Raw genomic sequence first — 19,331 nt, forward strand, 5'->3', positions numbered from 1 at the left:
GAAATGAAAGAGGAAGCCGCCTTGTAGAATTTTGCACAGAGCATAACTTAATCATAGCTAACACTTGGTTCAAGAATCATAAAAGAAGGTTGTATACCTGGAAGAATCCTGGAGATACTAAAAGGTATCAGATAGATTATATAATGGTAAGACAGAGATTTAGAAACCAGGTTTTAAATTGTAAGACATTTCCAGGGGCAGATGTGGATTCTGACCACAATCTATTGGTTATGAACTGCAGATTGAAACTGAAGAAACTGCAAAAAGGTGGGAATTTAAGGAGATGGGACCTGGATAAACTGAAAGAACCAGAGGTTGTGCAGAGATTCAGGGAGAGCATAAGAGAACAATTGACGGGAATGGGGGAAAGAAATACAGTAGAAGAAGAATGGGTAGCTCTGAGGGATGAAGTAGTGAAGGCAGCAGTGGATCAAGTAGGTAAAAAGACGAGGGCTAATAGAAATCCTTGGGTAACAGAAGAAATATTGAATTTAATTGATGAAAGGAGAAAATATAAAAATGCGGTAAATGAAGCAGGCAAATAGGAATACAAACGTCTCAAAAATGAGAGCGACAGGAAGTGCAAAATAGCTAAGCAGGGATGGCTAGAGGACAAATGTAAGGATGTAGAGGCTTGTCTCACTAGGGATAAGATAGATACTGCCTACAGGAAAATTAAAGAGACCTTTGGAGAGAAGAGAACCACTTGTATGAATATCAAGAGCTCAGATGGCAACCCAGTTCTAAGCAAAGAAGGGAAGGCAGAAAGGTGGAAGGAGTATATAGAGGGTTTATACAAGGGCGATGTACTTGAGGACAATATTATGGAAATGGAAGAAGATGTAGATGAAGATGAAATGGGAAATAAGATACTGCGTGAAGAGTTTGACAGGGCACTGAAAGACCTGAGTCGAAACAAGGCCCCGGGAGTAGACAACATTCCATTAGAACTACTGATGGCCTTGGGAGAGCCATTCATGACAAAACTCTACCATCTGGTGAGCAAGATGTATGAGACAGGCGAAATACCCACAGACTTCAAGAAGAATATAATAATTCCAATCCCAAAGAAAGCAGGTGTTGACAGATGTGAAAATTACCGAACTATCAGTTTAATAAGTCACAGCTGCAAAATACTAACGCGAATTCTTTACAGACGAATGGAAAAACTGGTAGAAGCGGACCTCGGGGAAGATCAGTTTGGATTCCGTAGAAATGTTGGAACACGTGAGGCAATACTAACCTTACGACTTATCTTAGAAGAAAGATTAAGAAAAGGCAAATATACGTTTCTAGCATTTGTAGACTTAGAGAAAGCTTTTGACAACGTTAACTGGAATACTCTCTTTCAAATTCTGAAGGTGGCAGGGGTAAAATACAAGGAGCGAAAGGGTATTTACAATTTGTACAGAAACCAGATGGCAGTTATAAGAGTCGAGGGGCATGAAAGGGTTGTAGCCTCTCCCCAATGTTATTCAATCTGTATATTGAGCAAGCAGTAAAGGAAACAAAAGAAAAATTTGGAGTAGGTATTAAAATTCCTGGAGAAGAAGTAAAAACTTTGAGGTTCGCCGATGACATTATAATTCTGTCAGAGACAGCAAAGGACTTGGAAGAGCAGTTGAACGGAATGGACAGTGTCTTGAAAGGAGGATATAAGATGAACATCAACAAAAGCAAAACGAGGATAATGGAATGTCGTCAAATTAAATCGGGTGATGCTGAGGGGATTAGATTAGGAAATGAGACGCTTAAAGTAGTAAAGGAGTTTTGCTATTTAGGGAGTAAAATAACTGATGATGGTCGAAGTAGAGAGGATATAAAATGTAGACTGGCAATGGCAAGGAAATCTTTTCTGAAGAAGAGAAATTTGTTAACATCGAGTATAGATTTAAGTGTCAGGAAGTCGTTTCTGAAAGTATTTGTATGGAGTGTAGCCATGTATGGAAGTGAAACATGGACGATAACCAGTTTGGACAAGAAGAGAACAGAAGCTTTCGAAATGTGGTGCTACAGAAGAATGCTGAAGATAAGGTGGGTAGATCACGTAACTAATGAGGAGGTATTGAATAGGATTGGGGAGATGAGAAGTTTGTGGCACAACTTGACTAGAAGAAGGGATCGGTTGGTAGGACATGTTTTGAGGCATCAAGGGATCACAAATTTAGCATTGGAGGGCAGCGTGGAGGGTAAAAATCGTAGAGGGAGACCAAGAGATCAATACACTAAGCAGATTCAGAAGGATGTAAGTTGCAGTAGGTACTGGGAGATGAAGAAGCTTGCACAGGATAGAGTAGCGTGGAGAGCTGCATCAAACCAGTCTCAGGACTGAGGACCACAACAACAACAACAACAACTGATATTGCAGTCTCCTGCGGATTTTCCTCATTCTTTGATTTAATTAGAATATTAGTGTCATCTGCTAAGAGTACAGTGGTTCCATCATGTATTTTACTAGCTAAGTCATTTATATACAACAGAAATATGACAGGACCCAGACCTGATCCTTTTGGGACTCCATAATTGATTTTCTCCTCATCACTGTAAAAACTGGAAATTTTTTGTGTTTCACCATCCTTGTGTTTTATTTTTGTAATCTGCTGATGATTACTGAGGTATGACTGGAGCCACCTTTCAGACTGGCCTCTAATTCCATAATTATTTAATTTATGCAAGAGAATGCCATGACCAATAACACTGAAGACTTTACTTCGATCCAGAAATATCCAAGACATGTGTTGCTTATCATCCACTGCTTTTAATACTTCATGAAAGAAGGCAAAATTTGCAGTCTGAATTGATTTTCCAGCTCTGAACCCATGTTGGGAGTCACTTATCAGCCTCCCTGTATTTAAGAAAACTGTTAGCCTTCCAAGGAACATTTTTCCATAATTTTGCTGAAGCCTGATAATACTGAAACTGGCCTATAATTAACAATATTGCTTTTTGCACCCTTCATATGTAAAGTTGCTACTTTTGCAGTTTTTAGATTTTTTAGAAACACACCACTCTCAAAAGATGAATTTACTATGTCTGTTAGTGATCCCACAATAAATGTTGCACTAACTTTGACAATACCATCTGTTATCTCATCAACATGCAATGAATATTTGTTAGTTAATTCTTTTAGGATTCTTGACAGTTCCTCAGGTGTTGCTGGATACATGAATAATGTGTTTGGATGAATTTTTTGGTCTGAGTGACTGGCTGACTGTGCGATATTAGAAAAATAATTATAGAAAGCACTATCCACATGTTTGGGGTCAGTTTATTTTTATTCATAATCAGCTCTATATTACTGTGATTAACTGGCCTGGTTCCCAAATGTTTCCTTATAATTTGCCAGGTTGTTTTAGTTTTATTTTTGGAATTACACAATATTTTGTCATTTTTCTAGTTTTTTTGCCTTTGAAGTAACTCGTGTTAGTATTCTTTTGTATCTTTTGAAATATGTAATAATGTCAGGATTAGTATTTTGTTTGGAGTACTCATACAATCTCCTTTTATTTTGACATGATATCCTTATCCCTTTTGTAATCCACTTGTTTATTTTTTTAGTAGAGTTAAATATAATTATTTTCTTGGGAAAAGCCATTTCAAAAAATATTTGAATCTAGCCATAAACATACCATATTTCTCATTGGTATCATTACAGTCCTCCTCATGAACCATGGACCTTGCCGTTGGTGGGGAGGCTTACGTGCCTCAGCGATACAGATGGCCATACCGTAGGTGCAACCACAACGGAGGGGTATTTGTTGAGAGGCCAGACAAACGTGTGGTTCCTGAAGAGGGGCAGCAGCCTTTTCAGTAGTTGCAGCGGCAACAGTCTGGATGATTGACTGATCGGGCCTTGTAACACTAACCAAAATGGCCTTGCTGTTCTGGTACTGCGAACGGCTGAAAGCAAGGGGAAACTACAGCCGTAACTTTTCCCAAGGGCATGCAGCTTTACTGTATGGTTAAATGATGATGGTGTCCTCTTGGGTGAAATATTCTGGAGGTAAAACAGTCCCCCATTCGGATCTCTGGGCGGGGACTACTCAAGATGGTTGGTTGGTTGGTTGGTTTGGGGAAGGAGACCAGACAGCGTGGTCATCGGTCTCATCGGATTAGGGAAGGATGGGGAAGGAAGTCGGCCGTGCCCTTTCAGAGGAACCATCCCGGCATTTACCTGGAGTGATTTAGGGAAATAACGGAAAACCTAAATCTGGATGGCCGGACGCGGGATTGAACCGTCGTCCTCCCGAATGCGAGTCCAGTGTCTAACCACTGCGCCACCTTGCTCGGTGACTGCTCAAGAGGACGTAGTTATCAGGAGAAAGAAAACTGGCGTTCTACGGATTGGAGCATGGAATGTCAAATCCCTTAATCGAGCAGGTAGGTTAGAAAATTTAAAAAGGTAAAAGGATAGGTTAACATTAGATATAGTGGAAATTAGTGAAGTTCGATGACAGGAGGAACAAGACTTTTGGTCAGGTGAATACAGGGTTATAAATACAAAATCAAATACAGGTAATGCAGGAGTAGGTTTAATAATGAATAAAAAAATAGGCGTGCGGGTAAGCTACTACAAACAGCATAGTGAATGCATTATTGTGGCCAAGATAGACACGAAGCCCACGCCTACTACAGTAGTACATGTTTATATGCCAACTAGCTCTGCAGATGATGAAGAAATTGATGAGATAAAAGAAATTATTCAGATAGTGAAGGAAGAAGAAAATTTAATAGTCATGGGTGACTGGAATTCGTGTGTAGGAAAAGGGAGAGAAGGAAACATAGTAGGTGAATATGGATTGGGGCTACGAAATGAAAGAGGAAGCCGTCTGTTAGAATTTTGCACAGAGCATAACTTAATCATAGCTAACACTTGGTTCAAGAATCATATAAGAAGGCTGTATACATGGAAGAATCCCGGAGATACTAAAAGGTATCAGATAGATTATATAATGGTAAGACAGAGATTTAGGAACCAGGTTTTAAATTGTAAGACATTTCCAGGGGCAGATGTGGACTCTGACCACAATCTATTGGTTATGAACTGCAGATTAAAATTGAAGAAACTGCAAAAAGGTGGGAATTTAAGGAGATGGGACCTGGATAAACTGAAAGAACCAGAGGTTGTACAGAGTTTCAGGGAGAGCATAAGGGAACAATTGACAGGAATAGGGGAAAGAAATACAGTAGAAGAAGAATGGGTAGCTTTGAGGAATGAAATAGTGAAGGCAGCAGTGGATCAAGTAGGTAAAAAGACGAGGGCTATTAGAAATCCTTGGGTAACAGAAGAAATATTGAATTTAATTGATGAAAGGAGAAAATATACAAATGCGGTAAATGAAGCAGGCAAATAGGAATACAAACGTCTCAAAAATGAGAGCGACAGGAAGTGCAAAATGGCTAAGCAGGGATGGCTAGAGGACAAATGTAAGGATGTAGAGGCTTACCTCACTAGGGGTCAGATAGATACTGCCTACAGGAAAATTAAAGAGACCTTTGGAGAAAAGAGAACCACTTGTATGAATATCAAGAGCTCAGCTGGAAACCCCGTTCTAACCAAAGAAGGGAAAGCAGAAAGGTGGAAGGAGTGTATAGAGGGTCTATACAAGGGCGATGTACTTGAGGACAATATTATAGAAATGGAAGAGAATGTAGATGAAGATGAAATGGGAGATACGATACTGCGTGAAGAGTTTGACACAGCACTGAAAGACATGAGCCGAAACAAGGCCCCGGGAGTAGACAACATTCCATTAGAACTACTGACGGCCTTAGGAGAGCCAGTCATGACAAAACTGTACCATCTGGTGAGGAAGATGTATGAGACAGATGAAGTACCCTCAGACTTCAAGAAGAATATAATAATTCCAATCCCAAAGAAAGCAGGTGTTGACAGATGTTAAAATTACCGAACTATCAGTTTAATAAGTCACAGCTGCAAAATACTAATGCGAATTCTTTACAGAAGAATGGAAAAACTGGTAAAAGACGACATCGGGGAAGATCAGTTTGGATTCCGTAGAAATATTGGAACACGTGAGGCAATACTGACCTTACGACTTACCTTAGAAGAAAGATTAAGGAAAGGCAAATCTACGTTTCTAGGATTTGTAGACTTTGAGAAAGTTTTTGACAATGTTGACGGGAATACTCTCTTCCAAATTCTAATGGTGGCAGGGGTAAAATACAGGGAGCGAAAGGCTATTTACAATTTGTACAGAAACCAGATGGCAGTTATAAGGGTCGAGGGGAATGAAAGGGAAGCAGTGGTTGGAAAGGGAGTGAGACAGAGTTGTAGCCTCTCCCCGATGTTATTCAATCTGTATATTGAGCAAGCAGTAAAGGAAACAAACGAAAAATTCGGAGTAGGTATTAAAATCCATGGAAAAGAAATAAAAACTTTGAGGTTCGCAGATGACATTGTAAGTCTGTCAGAGACAGCAAAGGATTTGGTAAGAGCAGTTAAACGGAATGGACAGTGTCTTGGAAGGAGGATATATGATGAACATCAACAAAAGCAAAACGAGGATAATGGAATGTAGTCGCATTAAGTCGGGTGATTAGATTAGGAAATGAGACACTTAAAGTAGTAAAGGAGTTTTGCTATTTGGGGAGCAAAATAACTGATGATGGTCGAAGTAGAGAAGATATAAATTGTAGACTGGCAATGGCAAGGAAAGCATTTCTAAAGAAGAGAAATTTGTTAACATCGAGTATAAATTTAAGTGTCAGGATATCTTTTCTGAAAGTATTTGTATGGAGTGTAGCCATGTATGGAAGTGAAACATGAACGATAAATAGTTCGCACAGGAGGAGAATAGAAGCTTTTGAAATGTGGTGCTACAGAAGAATGCTGAAGATTAGATGGGTAGATCACATAACTAATGAGGAGGTATTGAATAGAATTGGGGAGAAGAGGAGTTTGTGGCACAACTTGACGAGAAGAAGCAACCGGTTGGTAGGACATGTTCTGAGGCTTGGAGGGCAGTGTGGAGGGTAAAAATCGTAGAGGGAGACCAAGAGATGAATACACTAAGCAGATTCAGAAGGATGTAGGTTGCAGTAGGTACTGGGAGATGAAGAAACTTGCACAGGATAGGGTAGCATGGAGAGCTGCTTCAAACCAGTCTCAGGACTGAAGATGACGACAACAACAACAGATTGCAAACCCAGGCTAAAAAAGTTCTTAGTTTATAAAACCGAACTGACCTTTATAATCCCTGAACTCATCATCTGCACTTTCTCCTTCTTCTTCTTCATCATCCTCATCATTGTTGTCTGCATATATAAGATGGTCTTCACTGCCACTGAGAATATTACTTATGCCACCCATCATGAAAGATTTAACAATAATGTCTCCTGTCATCATAGACCACGACTGTTTTATCCACTGACACACTTGTTTGGTTGTAGGTCATTTTAAATTTACCTTTCACTTGAATTCACAGTGGGTTTCATCCAACATCCATTTGTTTCATTCCTCTCTCATATACACTTTAAATGGTTTATTTATTGAGTTGTCAAGAAGTTGCAATTGTGATGCAAGCTCTTCCAGAATAACAGCAAGCTCTGTATTTCCCTGTCTCAGTTTCTCTTTCACAGAATTTTTCAAATGACTATTAAACTGATATAACACAAGAAGAGAACTCTTCTTCAATAAAGCATATTTACTTCCCCCCTCACACTGTTAATCCATAATTTGTTACCAGCCTTGTCCATCCAACCTTGGTCATGTACATGAACAATAACACCTGGCAGTATTGCAGATGGTTTTGGTATTGTTTCGTGCTTGAAAATAATCATTGGATTAGGTTTAGTATTGCCAGCACAACATGAAAGGAAAACAGTGTAGTGTGTTTTTTCGTATCTACTTGTTTTTATAGTTACAGTTTTAGCACCTTTCATGGCAACAGTTGTTACTTGGCACATCAAATTTCATAGGAGTTTCATCCATATTTGCTATTTGGCTTAGTTTCACACTGGTTTTCTTTCAATGTGGAATTTTCACATCTGTCAACACATGCTTTCTTTGGGATTAGAATTATTATATTCTTCTTGAAGTCTGAGGGTACTTCATCTGTCTCATACATCTTCCTCACCAGATGGTAGAGTTTTGTCAGGACTGGCTCTCCCAAGGCCGTCAGTAGTTCTAATGGAACGTTATCTACTCCCGGGGCCTTGTTTCGGCTCAGATCTTTCAGTGCTCTGTCAAACTCTTCACGCAGTATCGTATCTCCCATTTCATCTTCATCTACATTCTCTTCCATTTCTATAATATTGTCCTCAAGTACATCGCCCTTGTATAGACCCTCTATACACTCCTTCCACCTTTCTGCTTTCCCTTCTTTGGTTAGGACTGGATTTCCATCTGAACTCTTGATATTCATACAAGTGGTTGTCTTTTCTCCAAAGGTCTCTTTAATTTTCCTGTAGGCAGTATCTATCCTACCCCTAGTGAGATAAGCCTCTACATCCTTACATTTGTCCTCTAGCCATCCCTCCTTAGCCATTTTGCACTTCCTGTCGATCTCATTTTTGAGACGTTTGTATTCCTATTTGCCTGCTTCATTTACTGCGTTTTTATGTTTCCTCCTTTCATCAATTAAATTCAATATTTCTTCTGTTACCCAAGGATTTCTACTAGCCCTCGTCTATTTACCTACTTGATCCTCTGCTGCCTTCACTACTTCATCCCTCAGAGCTACCCATTCTTCTTCTACTGTACTTCTTTCCCCCACTGCTGTTAATTGTTCCCTTATGCTCTCCCTGAAACTCTGCACAACCTCTGGTTCTTTCAGTTTATCCAGGTCCCATCTCCTTAAATTCCCACCTTTTTGCAGTTTCTTCAATTTTAATCTGCAGTTCATAACCAATAGATTGTGGTCAGAGTCCACATCTGCCCCTGGAAATATCTTACAATTTAAAACCTGGTTCCTAAATCTCTGTCTTACCATTATATAATCTATCTGATACCTTTTAGTATCTCCGGGATTCTTCCATGTATACAACCTTCTTTTATGATTCTTGAACCAAGTGTTAGCTATGATTAAGTGATGCTCTGTGCAAAATTCTAACAGACGGCTTCCTCTTTCATTTCGTAGCCCCAATCCATATTCACCTACTATGTTTCCTTCTCTCGCTTTTCCTACACTCGAATTCCAGTCACCCATGACTATTAAATTTTTGTCTCCCTTCACCTGAATAATTTCTTTTATCTCATCATACATTTCATCAATTTCTTCATCATCTGCAGAGCCAGTTGGCATATAAACATGTACTACTGTAGTAGGCGTGGGCTTTGTGTCTATCTTGGCCACAATAATGCGTTCACTATGCTGTTTGTAGCAGCTTACCTGCACTCCTATTTTTTTATTCATTATTAAACCTACTCCTGCATTACCCCTATTTGATTTTGTATTTATAACCCTGTATTCACCTGACCAAAAGTCTTGTTCCTCCTGCCACCGAACTTCACTAATTCCCACTATATCTAACTTTAACCTATCCATTTCCCTTTTTAAATTTTCTAACCTACCTGCTCGATTAAGGGATCTGACATTCCAAGCTCCGATCCGTAGAACACCAGTTTTCTTTCTCCTGATAACGTCCTCTTGAGTAGTCCCCGCCCGGAGATCCGAATGGGGGAGTATTTTACCTCGGGAATATTTTACCCAAGAGGATGCCGTCATCATTTAACCATACAGTAAAGCTGCATGCCCTCGGGAAAAATTACGGCTGTAGTTTCCCCTTGCTTTCAGCCGTTCGCAGTACCAGCACAGAAAGGCCGTTTTGCTTATTGTTACAAGGCCAGATCAGTCAATCATCCAGACTGTTGCCTCTGCAACTACTGAAAAGGCTGCTGCCCCTCTTCAGGAACCACACGTTTGTCTGGCCTCTCAACAGATACCCCTCCATTGTGGTTGCACCTACGGTACGGCCATCTGTATCGCTGAGGTACGCAAGCCTCCCCACCAGCGGCAAGGTCCATGGTTCATGGGGGGGACTTTGCAAGCTAATAATTAAAACTATAAAAATGTTATTTTTTTAAAGAAATTGCTTAAAAATTAAGGTGCGCCTTATAGTCCGTAAAATACAGTACTTCTGCGCGTGGGCGAATTTATTTTGTGCGAGCTGTAACTGGTATCGAGTTGCAAGAGTAGACTTCCACAATCATTGTCTTCTTCATTAACACCTTTCTTAGTATGTGACTGCATCAGAATACTGTCACTTTGGAAGTGGCCTTCATCAGGTAGTATATTTATTACCATGATATTGCCCCATTCAGATCCTGTATTTAGTGTTACTTCATCCAACTCTTAGTGGTAGTTTGTCAAGAATGCCACTGAACTTAATTTTTGATCGGAAGGCGTGTGTGTGAAGTTGTGGGGATTGATGTCTTTTATTAATGGTAGTTGTTATTCAAATTCCTGTTGGCTAGAATTGATGAATGAAGCAGACAAGCCATTAGTGATACAGGACTGCTTCCATAGTACCCAGTGATGGCCAATACAACACTGCATGGTATCCACCTTAGGCCTCCATGTTTATTCTCATGCCTGTTAGGGCACCTTCACATGCATTATCATCCCATAAGGCAGCTACTGCTGGTATCAAAGACAAAGTGAACTTGTATCCTCATCCATGTTAGCAAGTTGCCTCAGAATCTCTATCGTTTCTTGAATCTGTCTCTGTTTGATGATTCAGACAGTAAAGTGGGCTCTCATTGTATTGGCTGCCTGATGTTTCTGCCGTAATGGCTAACAGCACTCCTGTGACTGTCCCATTTGCTGCAGTAAACAGTGAGAGCATTAATTCATTGTCAATATCAGGTAACACAAAATAAAAACTACTGTAAATAGAGGCCAAATCCCACTTCACCACACCTGTAATCTAAGCAGAAGTCAAATTCTGTGATGTTCTTCACATACTGATTCTAACAAGGGAAACTCCCCATCAGAACCTCTTCAGATTTAGTGGTAAGAAGGTCCAGTGGACAGCTCTTCAGAAACAGAACACAGATTAAGCATGAAAACAGGAAGGTGTACTGGACTGTGAAAAAAAAGTAAAATAGAAACAGTGAATGGTCCAAGAACAAGAAGTGCAATATAGAGTTGCCAGGCAGAGAAATGAAGTCGTGGTTACATTATTTGACTGCAAAGTGGTTGAGCCATGTTTAAACCTTCCTTGTGCCTTCTTCTTCATGTTTCTACCCCTCCCTTTATTAAAAATTTGTGGCTGTGTTGTGGTGTAATGTCCATTTGCAACAGTGAAGTGTAAACTACGAACCTATGATGCCAGTTGATTGTGCACAATTACTATATTAGCAGCCAAAAGGAAGTGGTTTTCGAACAGGAACTGCAAATGTTTGATGACAATGTGACAAATCAAATGACTCCTCCACCGGAAAACACGTCTGGCGTGTCATATACAGCATTAGTGACAGTACATGTGTCACATGATAGGAACCTCTTATTATCGTTGCACCTAATTTGAATGACTGGTAAGTGAGTGAGATGTGCCTCCTTGCTCGATATAGGTGTGAATGTGGTCACTCTCAAGGAAATTATAAAAACATAATAGTTTTTCACAGAAGCTGCAGCAAATAAATGCAACAGTTTCACAATCACACAGTTTCTCTATGCCCTGTCAAAACATACGTTTTTATCATTTTTGAACTTGCATTCCACTTTGGAAGTCTTGATTCTTGAATTCCTTTGTTGTACCATAATTGACAACTATTTATTTGTTGTTTTCATTCCTGTGAGATGTCTATATGGTATCTAGCCTGTTGTCACTATTCATCACATTTACAGGCAACTGTAATGTATTCTTACCACATGACTCATATTCTATAATCAATGTGCAGTGTGACAACTGCCAAAAACATTTCAATGACTGGATGGACAGTTCATAATGTAGTGAAAAATAATAATGTAATAGTAATAATAATAATAAAACCCGTGAAGGCCCGGGAAAAGAATAGGCCTCTGGTATGTTCTGCCAGTCGTAAAAGGCGACGAAAAGAACAAACCACTAATAGGGCTAACCCCCTTTTAGTGTGATTAGTTGGTTCAGGACAGAACTAATGAAGCCTCGGACAAGCGCTGTCATAGTCGGGGACGATGCTTGAACCCTATGCCCGTCCACAATGGTAACAACACTGCTAGCCACACAGAAAATTATTTAAATCCAAATAGAGGTGTTTTGCAGGATATGCTTCCTGCGACCACTCTAGAAGGAAAACAAAGACAGAGGATGAGATGGTCAGATGAAGTTAACCGACACTTCATGTTCTGTTATTACCAAGCAACAAACTTAGGAACCAACACAACTGGATGAAGATCACAAGTATACACAACATTTATTACCAGATACCCAGATTAAAATTTTTAACAGAACAACAACTAGCTGATCAGATCCGTGTAATAATAAAAAATAACAGGATACCCCAATCAGAATTAGAAAACATCAAACAACAAGTACAACAAATACTGGAACAAAATAATGTGCAATCAGAAGAAGAAGAAGAAGAAGAAGAAAATACAGTAATGGACTCAAACATCCCAGAGCAAACAAACAAAGAACAACACGCATCAATTAAACAATCAGAGGAAAACGAAATCTTAAGACAGGCACCAGAACTAGCACAAATAGAACACGAAGTGACACACATGTTAGATATAGAAGAAAAATTCCAGCTGACATATATAGAATACAAAGACACAAATACAGACATTAGACCATTCTTGCATAGACCACCAAATAACCCACAAGTCGAAACAACAATAAAAACTATCAACACAATCATACACAACAAAATAAATGAAAATACAACTATGGAAGAGTTACAACTACTGGTTTATATAGGAGCACTCTCTACACTAAATATACACACTAGGCAGAGATCAGAACCAACCAACACACAGAAGAAACCCACAAAACCAGCATGGCAACACAGGCTACAGATCAGAATAGAAAAACTGAGAAAACACATCGGACAGCTAACACAATTTATAAGAAATGAAATAACAGACAAAAAACGAAAAAGGTTAGGTAAAATTTCACAACAAGAAGCGATAGAGCAATTAGATGAAAAGAAGCAGAAATTACAAGCATTGGCCAAACGACTTAGAAGATACAAAAAAAAGTGAAAGTAGATGGAAACAAACACAAACCAAAAGAAATTTTACCAGACAATAGATAACACACACATTAAAATAGACAATCCACCAAACATAACAGACATGGAACACTTCTGGAGCAACATATGGTCAAACCCGGTACAGCATAACAGGCATGCACGATGGATACAAGCAGAAACAGACACATACAAGATGATACCACAAATTCCTGAAGTGATAATTTTGCAACATGAAGTCACCCAAGCAATTAATTCTACTCACAATTGGAAAGCCCCTGGAAAAGATAAAATAGCAAATTTCTGGCTAAAGAAGTTCACCTCAACACATTCACATCTAACTAAATTATTTAACATGAATATAATAGAGGGAAACATTCCACGTGGGAAAAATATATCTAAAAACACAGATGATGTGACTTACCGAACGAAAGTGCTGGCAGGTCGGTAGACACACAAACACAAACATACACACGAAAATCAAGCTTTTGCAACAAACTGTTGCCTCATCTGGAAAGAGAGAAGGAAATGGAAAGACAAAAGGATGTGGGTTTTAAGGGAGAGGGTAAGGAGTCATTCCAATCCCGGGGGCGGAAAGACTTACCTTAGGGGGAAAAAGGGACAGGTATACACTCGCACACACACACATATCCATCCGCACATACACAGACACAAGCAGACATTTGTAAAGGCAAAGAGTTGCCTTGAATTTCGTGTGTATGTTTGTGTTTGTTTGTGTGTCTATCAACCTGCCAGCACTTTCGTTCGGTAAGTCACATCATCCGTGTTTTTAGATATAAATTATTTAACAGTTACATTGCAGACCCATACACATTCCCTGATACACTTACACAAGGAATAACTTATCTGAAACCTAAAGATCAAGCAGACACAGCAAACCCAGCTAAATATCGCCCCATAACATGCCTACCAACAATATACAAAATATTAACTTCAGTCATTACACAGAAATTAATGACACATACAACACAGAACAAAATTATAAATGAAGAACAAAAAGGTTGTTGCAAAGGAGCACGAGGATGTAAAGAGCAACTGATAATAGATGCAGAGGTGACATATCAAGCTAAAACTAAACAAAGGTCACTACACTATGCATACATTGATTACCAAAAAGCTTTTGATAGTGTACCCCACTCATGGTTACTACAAATATTGGAAATATACAAAGTAGATCCTAAATTGATACAGTTCCTAAACATAGTAATGAAAAATTGGAAAACCACACTTAATATCCAAACAAATTCAAATAATATCACATCACAGCCAATACAGATTAAGCGTGGAATATACCAAGGAGACTCATTAAGTCCTTTCTGGTTCTGCCTTGCTCTGAACCCACTATCCAACACGCTAAATAATACAAATTATGGATACAATATTACTGGAACATACCAACACAAAATCGCACATTTGCTATACATGGATGATCTAAAACTACTGGCAGCAACAAATCAACAACTCAACCAATTACTAAAGATAACAGAAGTATTCAGCAATGATATAAATATGGCTTTTGGAACAGACAAATGTAAGAAAAATAGCATAGTCAAGGGAAAACACACTAAACAAGAAGATTACATATTGGATAACCACAGCGACTGCATAGAAGCGATGGAAAAAACAGATGCCTATAAATATCTAGGATACAGACAAAAAGTAGGAATAGATAATACAAATATTAAAGAAGAACTAACAGAAAAATATAGACAAAGACTAACAAAAATACTGAAAACAGAATTGACAGCAAGAAACAAGACAAAAGCTATAAATACTTGCGCTATACCAATATTGACCTACTCATTTGGAGTAGTGAAATGGAGTAACACAGACCTAGAAGCACTCAATACACTTACACGATCACAATGCCACAAATATAGAATACATCACATACATTCAGCAACAGAAAGATGCACATTAAGCAGAAAGGAAGGAGGAAGGGGATTATCGACATAAAAAATCTACATTATGGACAGTTAGACAATTTAAGAAAATACTTTATAGAACGAGCAGAAACTAGCAAAATACACAAGGCAATCACTCGTATAAATACATCGGCTACACCACTGAAATTTCATAACCACTTCTACAACCCTTTAGATCACATAACATCAACAGACACGAAGAAAGTAAATTGGAAAAAGAAAACACTACATAGCAAGCACCCGTATCATCTAACACAGCCACACATCCATCAAGATGCATCCAACTCATGGCTAAAAAAAGGCAATATATACAGTGAGACGGAAGGATTCATGATTGTAATACAGGATCAAACAATAAACTCCAGATATTACAGCAATCATATTATTAAAGATCCCAATACCACAACAGATAAATGCAGACTTTGCAAACAACCAATAGAAACAGTAGATCACATCACAAGCGGATGTACAATACTAGCAAATACAGAATACCCCAGAAGGCATGACAATGTAGCAAAAATAATACATCAACAACTTGCCATACAACATAAACTAATAAAACAACATGTTCCTACATACAAGTATGCACCACAAAATGTACTGGAGAATGATGAATACAAATTGTACTGGAACAGAACCATTACAACAGATAAAACAACACCACATAACAAACCTGACATCATACTCACCAATAAAAAGAAGAAATTAAAACAACTAATTGAAATATCCATACCCAATACAACAAATATACAGAAGAAAACAGGAGAAAAAATTGAAAAATACATCCAACTGGCTGAGGAAGTCAAGGACATGTGGCATCAGGATAAAGTTGACATTATACCAATTATACCATCAACTACAGGAGTCATACCACACAATATCCACCAGTACATCAACGCAATACAACAAAACTTATATATACAGCTACAGAAATCTGTAAGTGTTGATACATGTTCAATTACCTGAAAGTTCCTAGATGCAATGTAACATATACCATACAATTAAAAGGAAGTCACGCTTGATCAAGGTCCGCGTCACTTTCCATTTTTAACCAAACAGAACGTCTGAGAAAGGAAAGAATAATAATAATAATAAATAATAATAATAATAATATTAACTGCACAAGGGAGTTTTGAACACGGCTTGCCTGCTTGCCAGTCCAACACCAGGACCACTTATCCATTATGCCTTTGCTGTTTCAGGCTTCTCTTTATTGCAGTTCTTGTTCTTGGACCGTTCACTGTTTCTATTTTGCCTCTTTCTTTTTTTTTTTTTTTTTTTTTTTTTTTTTTTTTTTTTCCCCCCGGTTCTGTAGACCTTCTTCCTATTTTCATGCTTGACCTGTGTTCGGTTCTTGACAGGCTATTCACTGGGCCATCTTACCACTAAATCTGAAGGGGTGCGATGGGGAGTTTCCCTTGTACAAGAATAATAAAATAATGCTATATAAGATATGAATATGGCACTAGCCCAGCAGCTGATACATACTAGTGAATGCCAGTCCAACAGTGGGTGACAAGATGTCTTTATAACAGTTATGATGCTGTCACATACTTGGAAAAGTTTTTTTTGAAATATTATACACTTAGGTTTTGGTTTTGTTCCTTCATTTCACCATTTTTAATAAAAAAAATAAACCACCTCTTTCATTTTAATGGTGTTTGCTACTTATCCTTGAATAAACCAGAGAAATTTGGGGACGTTACATATCTAACGCAAGTGCTCTTCAATTTGGCTGTCTCAACAGTTTTTGCTGGGGGGGGGGGGTTAGTGTTTAACGTCCCGTCGACAACGAGGTCATTAGAGACGGAGCGCAAGCTCGGGTTAGGGAAGGATTGGGAAGGAAATCGGCCGTGCCCTTTCACAGGAACCATCCCGGCATTTGCCTGAAACGATTTAGGGAAATCACGGAAAACCTAAATCAGGATGGCCGGAGACGGGATTGAACCGTCGTCCTCCCGAATGCGAGTCCAGTGTGCTAACCACTGCGCCACCTCGCTCGGTGCAACAGTTTTTGCTACTGCATTAGTTGACGTAATATTATGTCACATAAAATGAAACAGTTTAAACATGCTCCAATCTTCAAAACAGTTGATACAATCATCATCATCATCATCATCATCAATTAAGACTGATTATGCCTTTCAGCGTTCAGTCTGGAGCATAGCCCCTTTATAAAATTCCTCCATGATCCCCTATTCAGTGCTAACATTGGTGCCTCTTCTGATGTTAAACCTATTACTTCAAAATCATTCTTAATCGAATCCAAGTACCTTCTTGGTCTGCCCCGACTCCTCCTACCCTCTACTGTTGAACCCATATTCTCTTGGGTAACCTTGCTTCTCCCATGTGTGTAACATGACCCCACCATCTAAGCCTGTTCGCCCTGACTGCTACATCTATAGAGTTCATTCCCAGTTTTTCTTTGATTTCCTCGTTGTGGACACCCTCCTGCCATTGTTCCCATCTACTAGTACCTGCAATCATCCTAGCTACTTTCATATCCGTAACCTCAACCTTGTTGATAAGGTAACCTGAATCCACCCAGCTTTCACTCCCATACAGCAAAGTTGGTTGAAAGATTGAACGGTGCACAGATAACTTAGTCTTGGTACCGACTTCCTTCTAGCAGAAGAGAGTAGATCGTAGCTGAGCGCTCTCTTGAAAATATATTGTTCTCCCCAGTATACGTTAAATGAATATTAGAGGCACATATGTAGAGGATCCAGCACTAACACAAAAGATATTTAAAGTTACCAGGTACTGTCCCTTCTCCTGTTGCACTTGTATGTACTGTGCAGAATGTTTGCTATATTATTGAATTATTTTACTTCAAATTGAAACAGAATTTGAGGAATTAAGATCAATTTTTAATTTGTATTTGTTAACAGAACAACTAGAGTAGTGACAGTACATAAAATTGAGAAAACATATATCAATTTTGTAGCTGCTGGAACTTTAAAGAAAGTAGCATTTAGGAACCGATTTAAAAGATAAAAAATAAAATAAAGCAAGAGATTAATTTTTTTTATTTTCTGTATGTATGTCTGTCAGCTGGCTTTGGATTTGATTGTTTCAATAATTAATAATTAAACGTAGAAAGATACTGTATTCTGATGAGTTAATTGTGATTTTAAACAGTACCATTCTTTATAACAGAATTCACATTCAAGCCAGTAACACCATCACCTGATGCAACAAGACAGTGGAGAAATCCTCTTGTGAAACGACAAAGAAAATAGAATTAAAATGTGGACTCTTTTGACACTGGATATGAGGATGCAATGAAGACAAGTATTATTTTATATAAATTTGGACTTATTTCCATTTGAAGACCAGTTTGTGTTGTATTTCATACCTTAATTTTTGGCATGTATACAGTTTTGTTAAGTAGAATTTGCACAAATGACTCTTTATCAACAACAAATTTGAACAAATCACTCACATCACACCACTTCACTGTAGCTTACTAGTAATTTTTTCCTCTTTTTAAGGACAATGCATATTTTGTGGCAACTGTTGCCGTTAGGCTGTTTTCTCTAATTTACATTTAAAACCATTAAAAGTGATATATTAACATAGCACAGAGAAAATGTGGAAGAATGAAATAAAATCAATTTTGTGCTGTAAAAGTAATATATTTTCTTGTGGATACAAAAATGTGCACTGCCACTATGATTTTTTATTATTTATTTCATACGAATAAGTTGAAAGACCTGTTGAAAGTGGATAAACTTTGTATAAATATTTCTACAACTGTGTAGCTCATTGGATTTCATCACAATAAATACTTTCTGCATTGAGCACTACACACAACCTTGTCTACACTCTTGACATGTTTCTTCTTGAATACCATAGAGCAACTTTACAGTAATTAACTGATATTCTTTAATTATCACCAGAACTTTTATGTTTCTATTAGTCTTCACGTCTTTGGTATTTTTAATGGTGTTATATGTACCTCATTAAGAAGATCAGAGACTTGCTGTTCCCAACGTTTCTCAAAATATATGTTCAGCAAAAATTCACTTGTCAAACCTGTTTTAATTGCCCAAGGTAAGTAATATTGCACGTACTTCTTCCTTTGCCTGAAAATAAAAAATAACTCTTTATGTTGTTTGATGAGCTTATATAACAATTGTGCATGCAAATCAGACACACATAAATTTATAATTCTATGAGAAAATTTATTGGAACAGCTTTTCTCTTCTAGGTGGAGAGAAAACCATTGCAAATGATGGTGCACA

At 38.3% G+C, this 19,331-nt stretch overlaps 2 protein-coding genes across 11 annotated transcripts in view; one reads left to right on the forward strand and one right to left on the reverse strand.

Annotated features, from left to right (window-relative positions):
• Window positions 1-18,687, forward strand: part of LOC126252467 (E3 ubiquitin-protein ligase CCNB1IP1-like) — a 185,749-nt gene extending 167,062 nt beyond the window's left edge. For 7 of the 8 annotated variants that reach the window (XM_049953371.1, XM_049953378.1, XM_049953405.1 and 4 more), the window contains one exon: window positions 18,244-18,687. In XM_049953371.1, the coding sequence (XP_049809328.1) occupies window positions 18,244-18,326 (83 nt within the window). In that variant the 3' untranslated portion in view covers window positions 18,327-18,687. The remainder of the gene's footprint in view (window positions 1-18,243) is intronic. The other variant, XR_007545845.1, reaches the window with a different exon arrangement.
• A 93-nt stretch (window positions 18,688-18,780) lies between these two features.
• The window catches only part of LOC126252443 (ubiquinone biosynthesis protein COQ4 homolog, mitochondrial), a 128,390-nt gene continuing 127,839 nt past the window's right edge, over window positions 18,781-19,331 (reverse strand). Inside the window, exon 6 of one of the 3 annotated variants that reach the window (XM_049953340.1) lies at window positions 18,781-19,172. In XM_049953340.1, coding sequence (XP_049809297.1) covers window positions 19,010-19,172 — 163 coding nt within the window. In that variant the 3' untranslated portion in view covers window positions 18,781-19,009. The remainder of the gene's footprint in view (window positions 19,173-19,331) is intronic. The other 2 variants (XM_049953348.1, XM_049953355.1) reach the window with 2 other exon arrangements.

This window comes from Schistocerca nitens, chromosome 1, assembly GCF_023898315.1.
Source record: "Schistocerca nitens isolate TAMUIC-IGC-003100 chromosome 1, iqSchNite1.1, whole genome shotgun sequence".
In the NCBI taxonomy this organism is placed as follows: Eukaryota; Metazoa; Arthropoda; class Insecta; order Orthoptera; family Acrididae; genus Schistocerca; species Schistocerca nitens.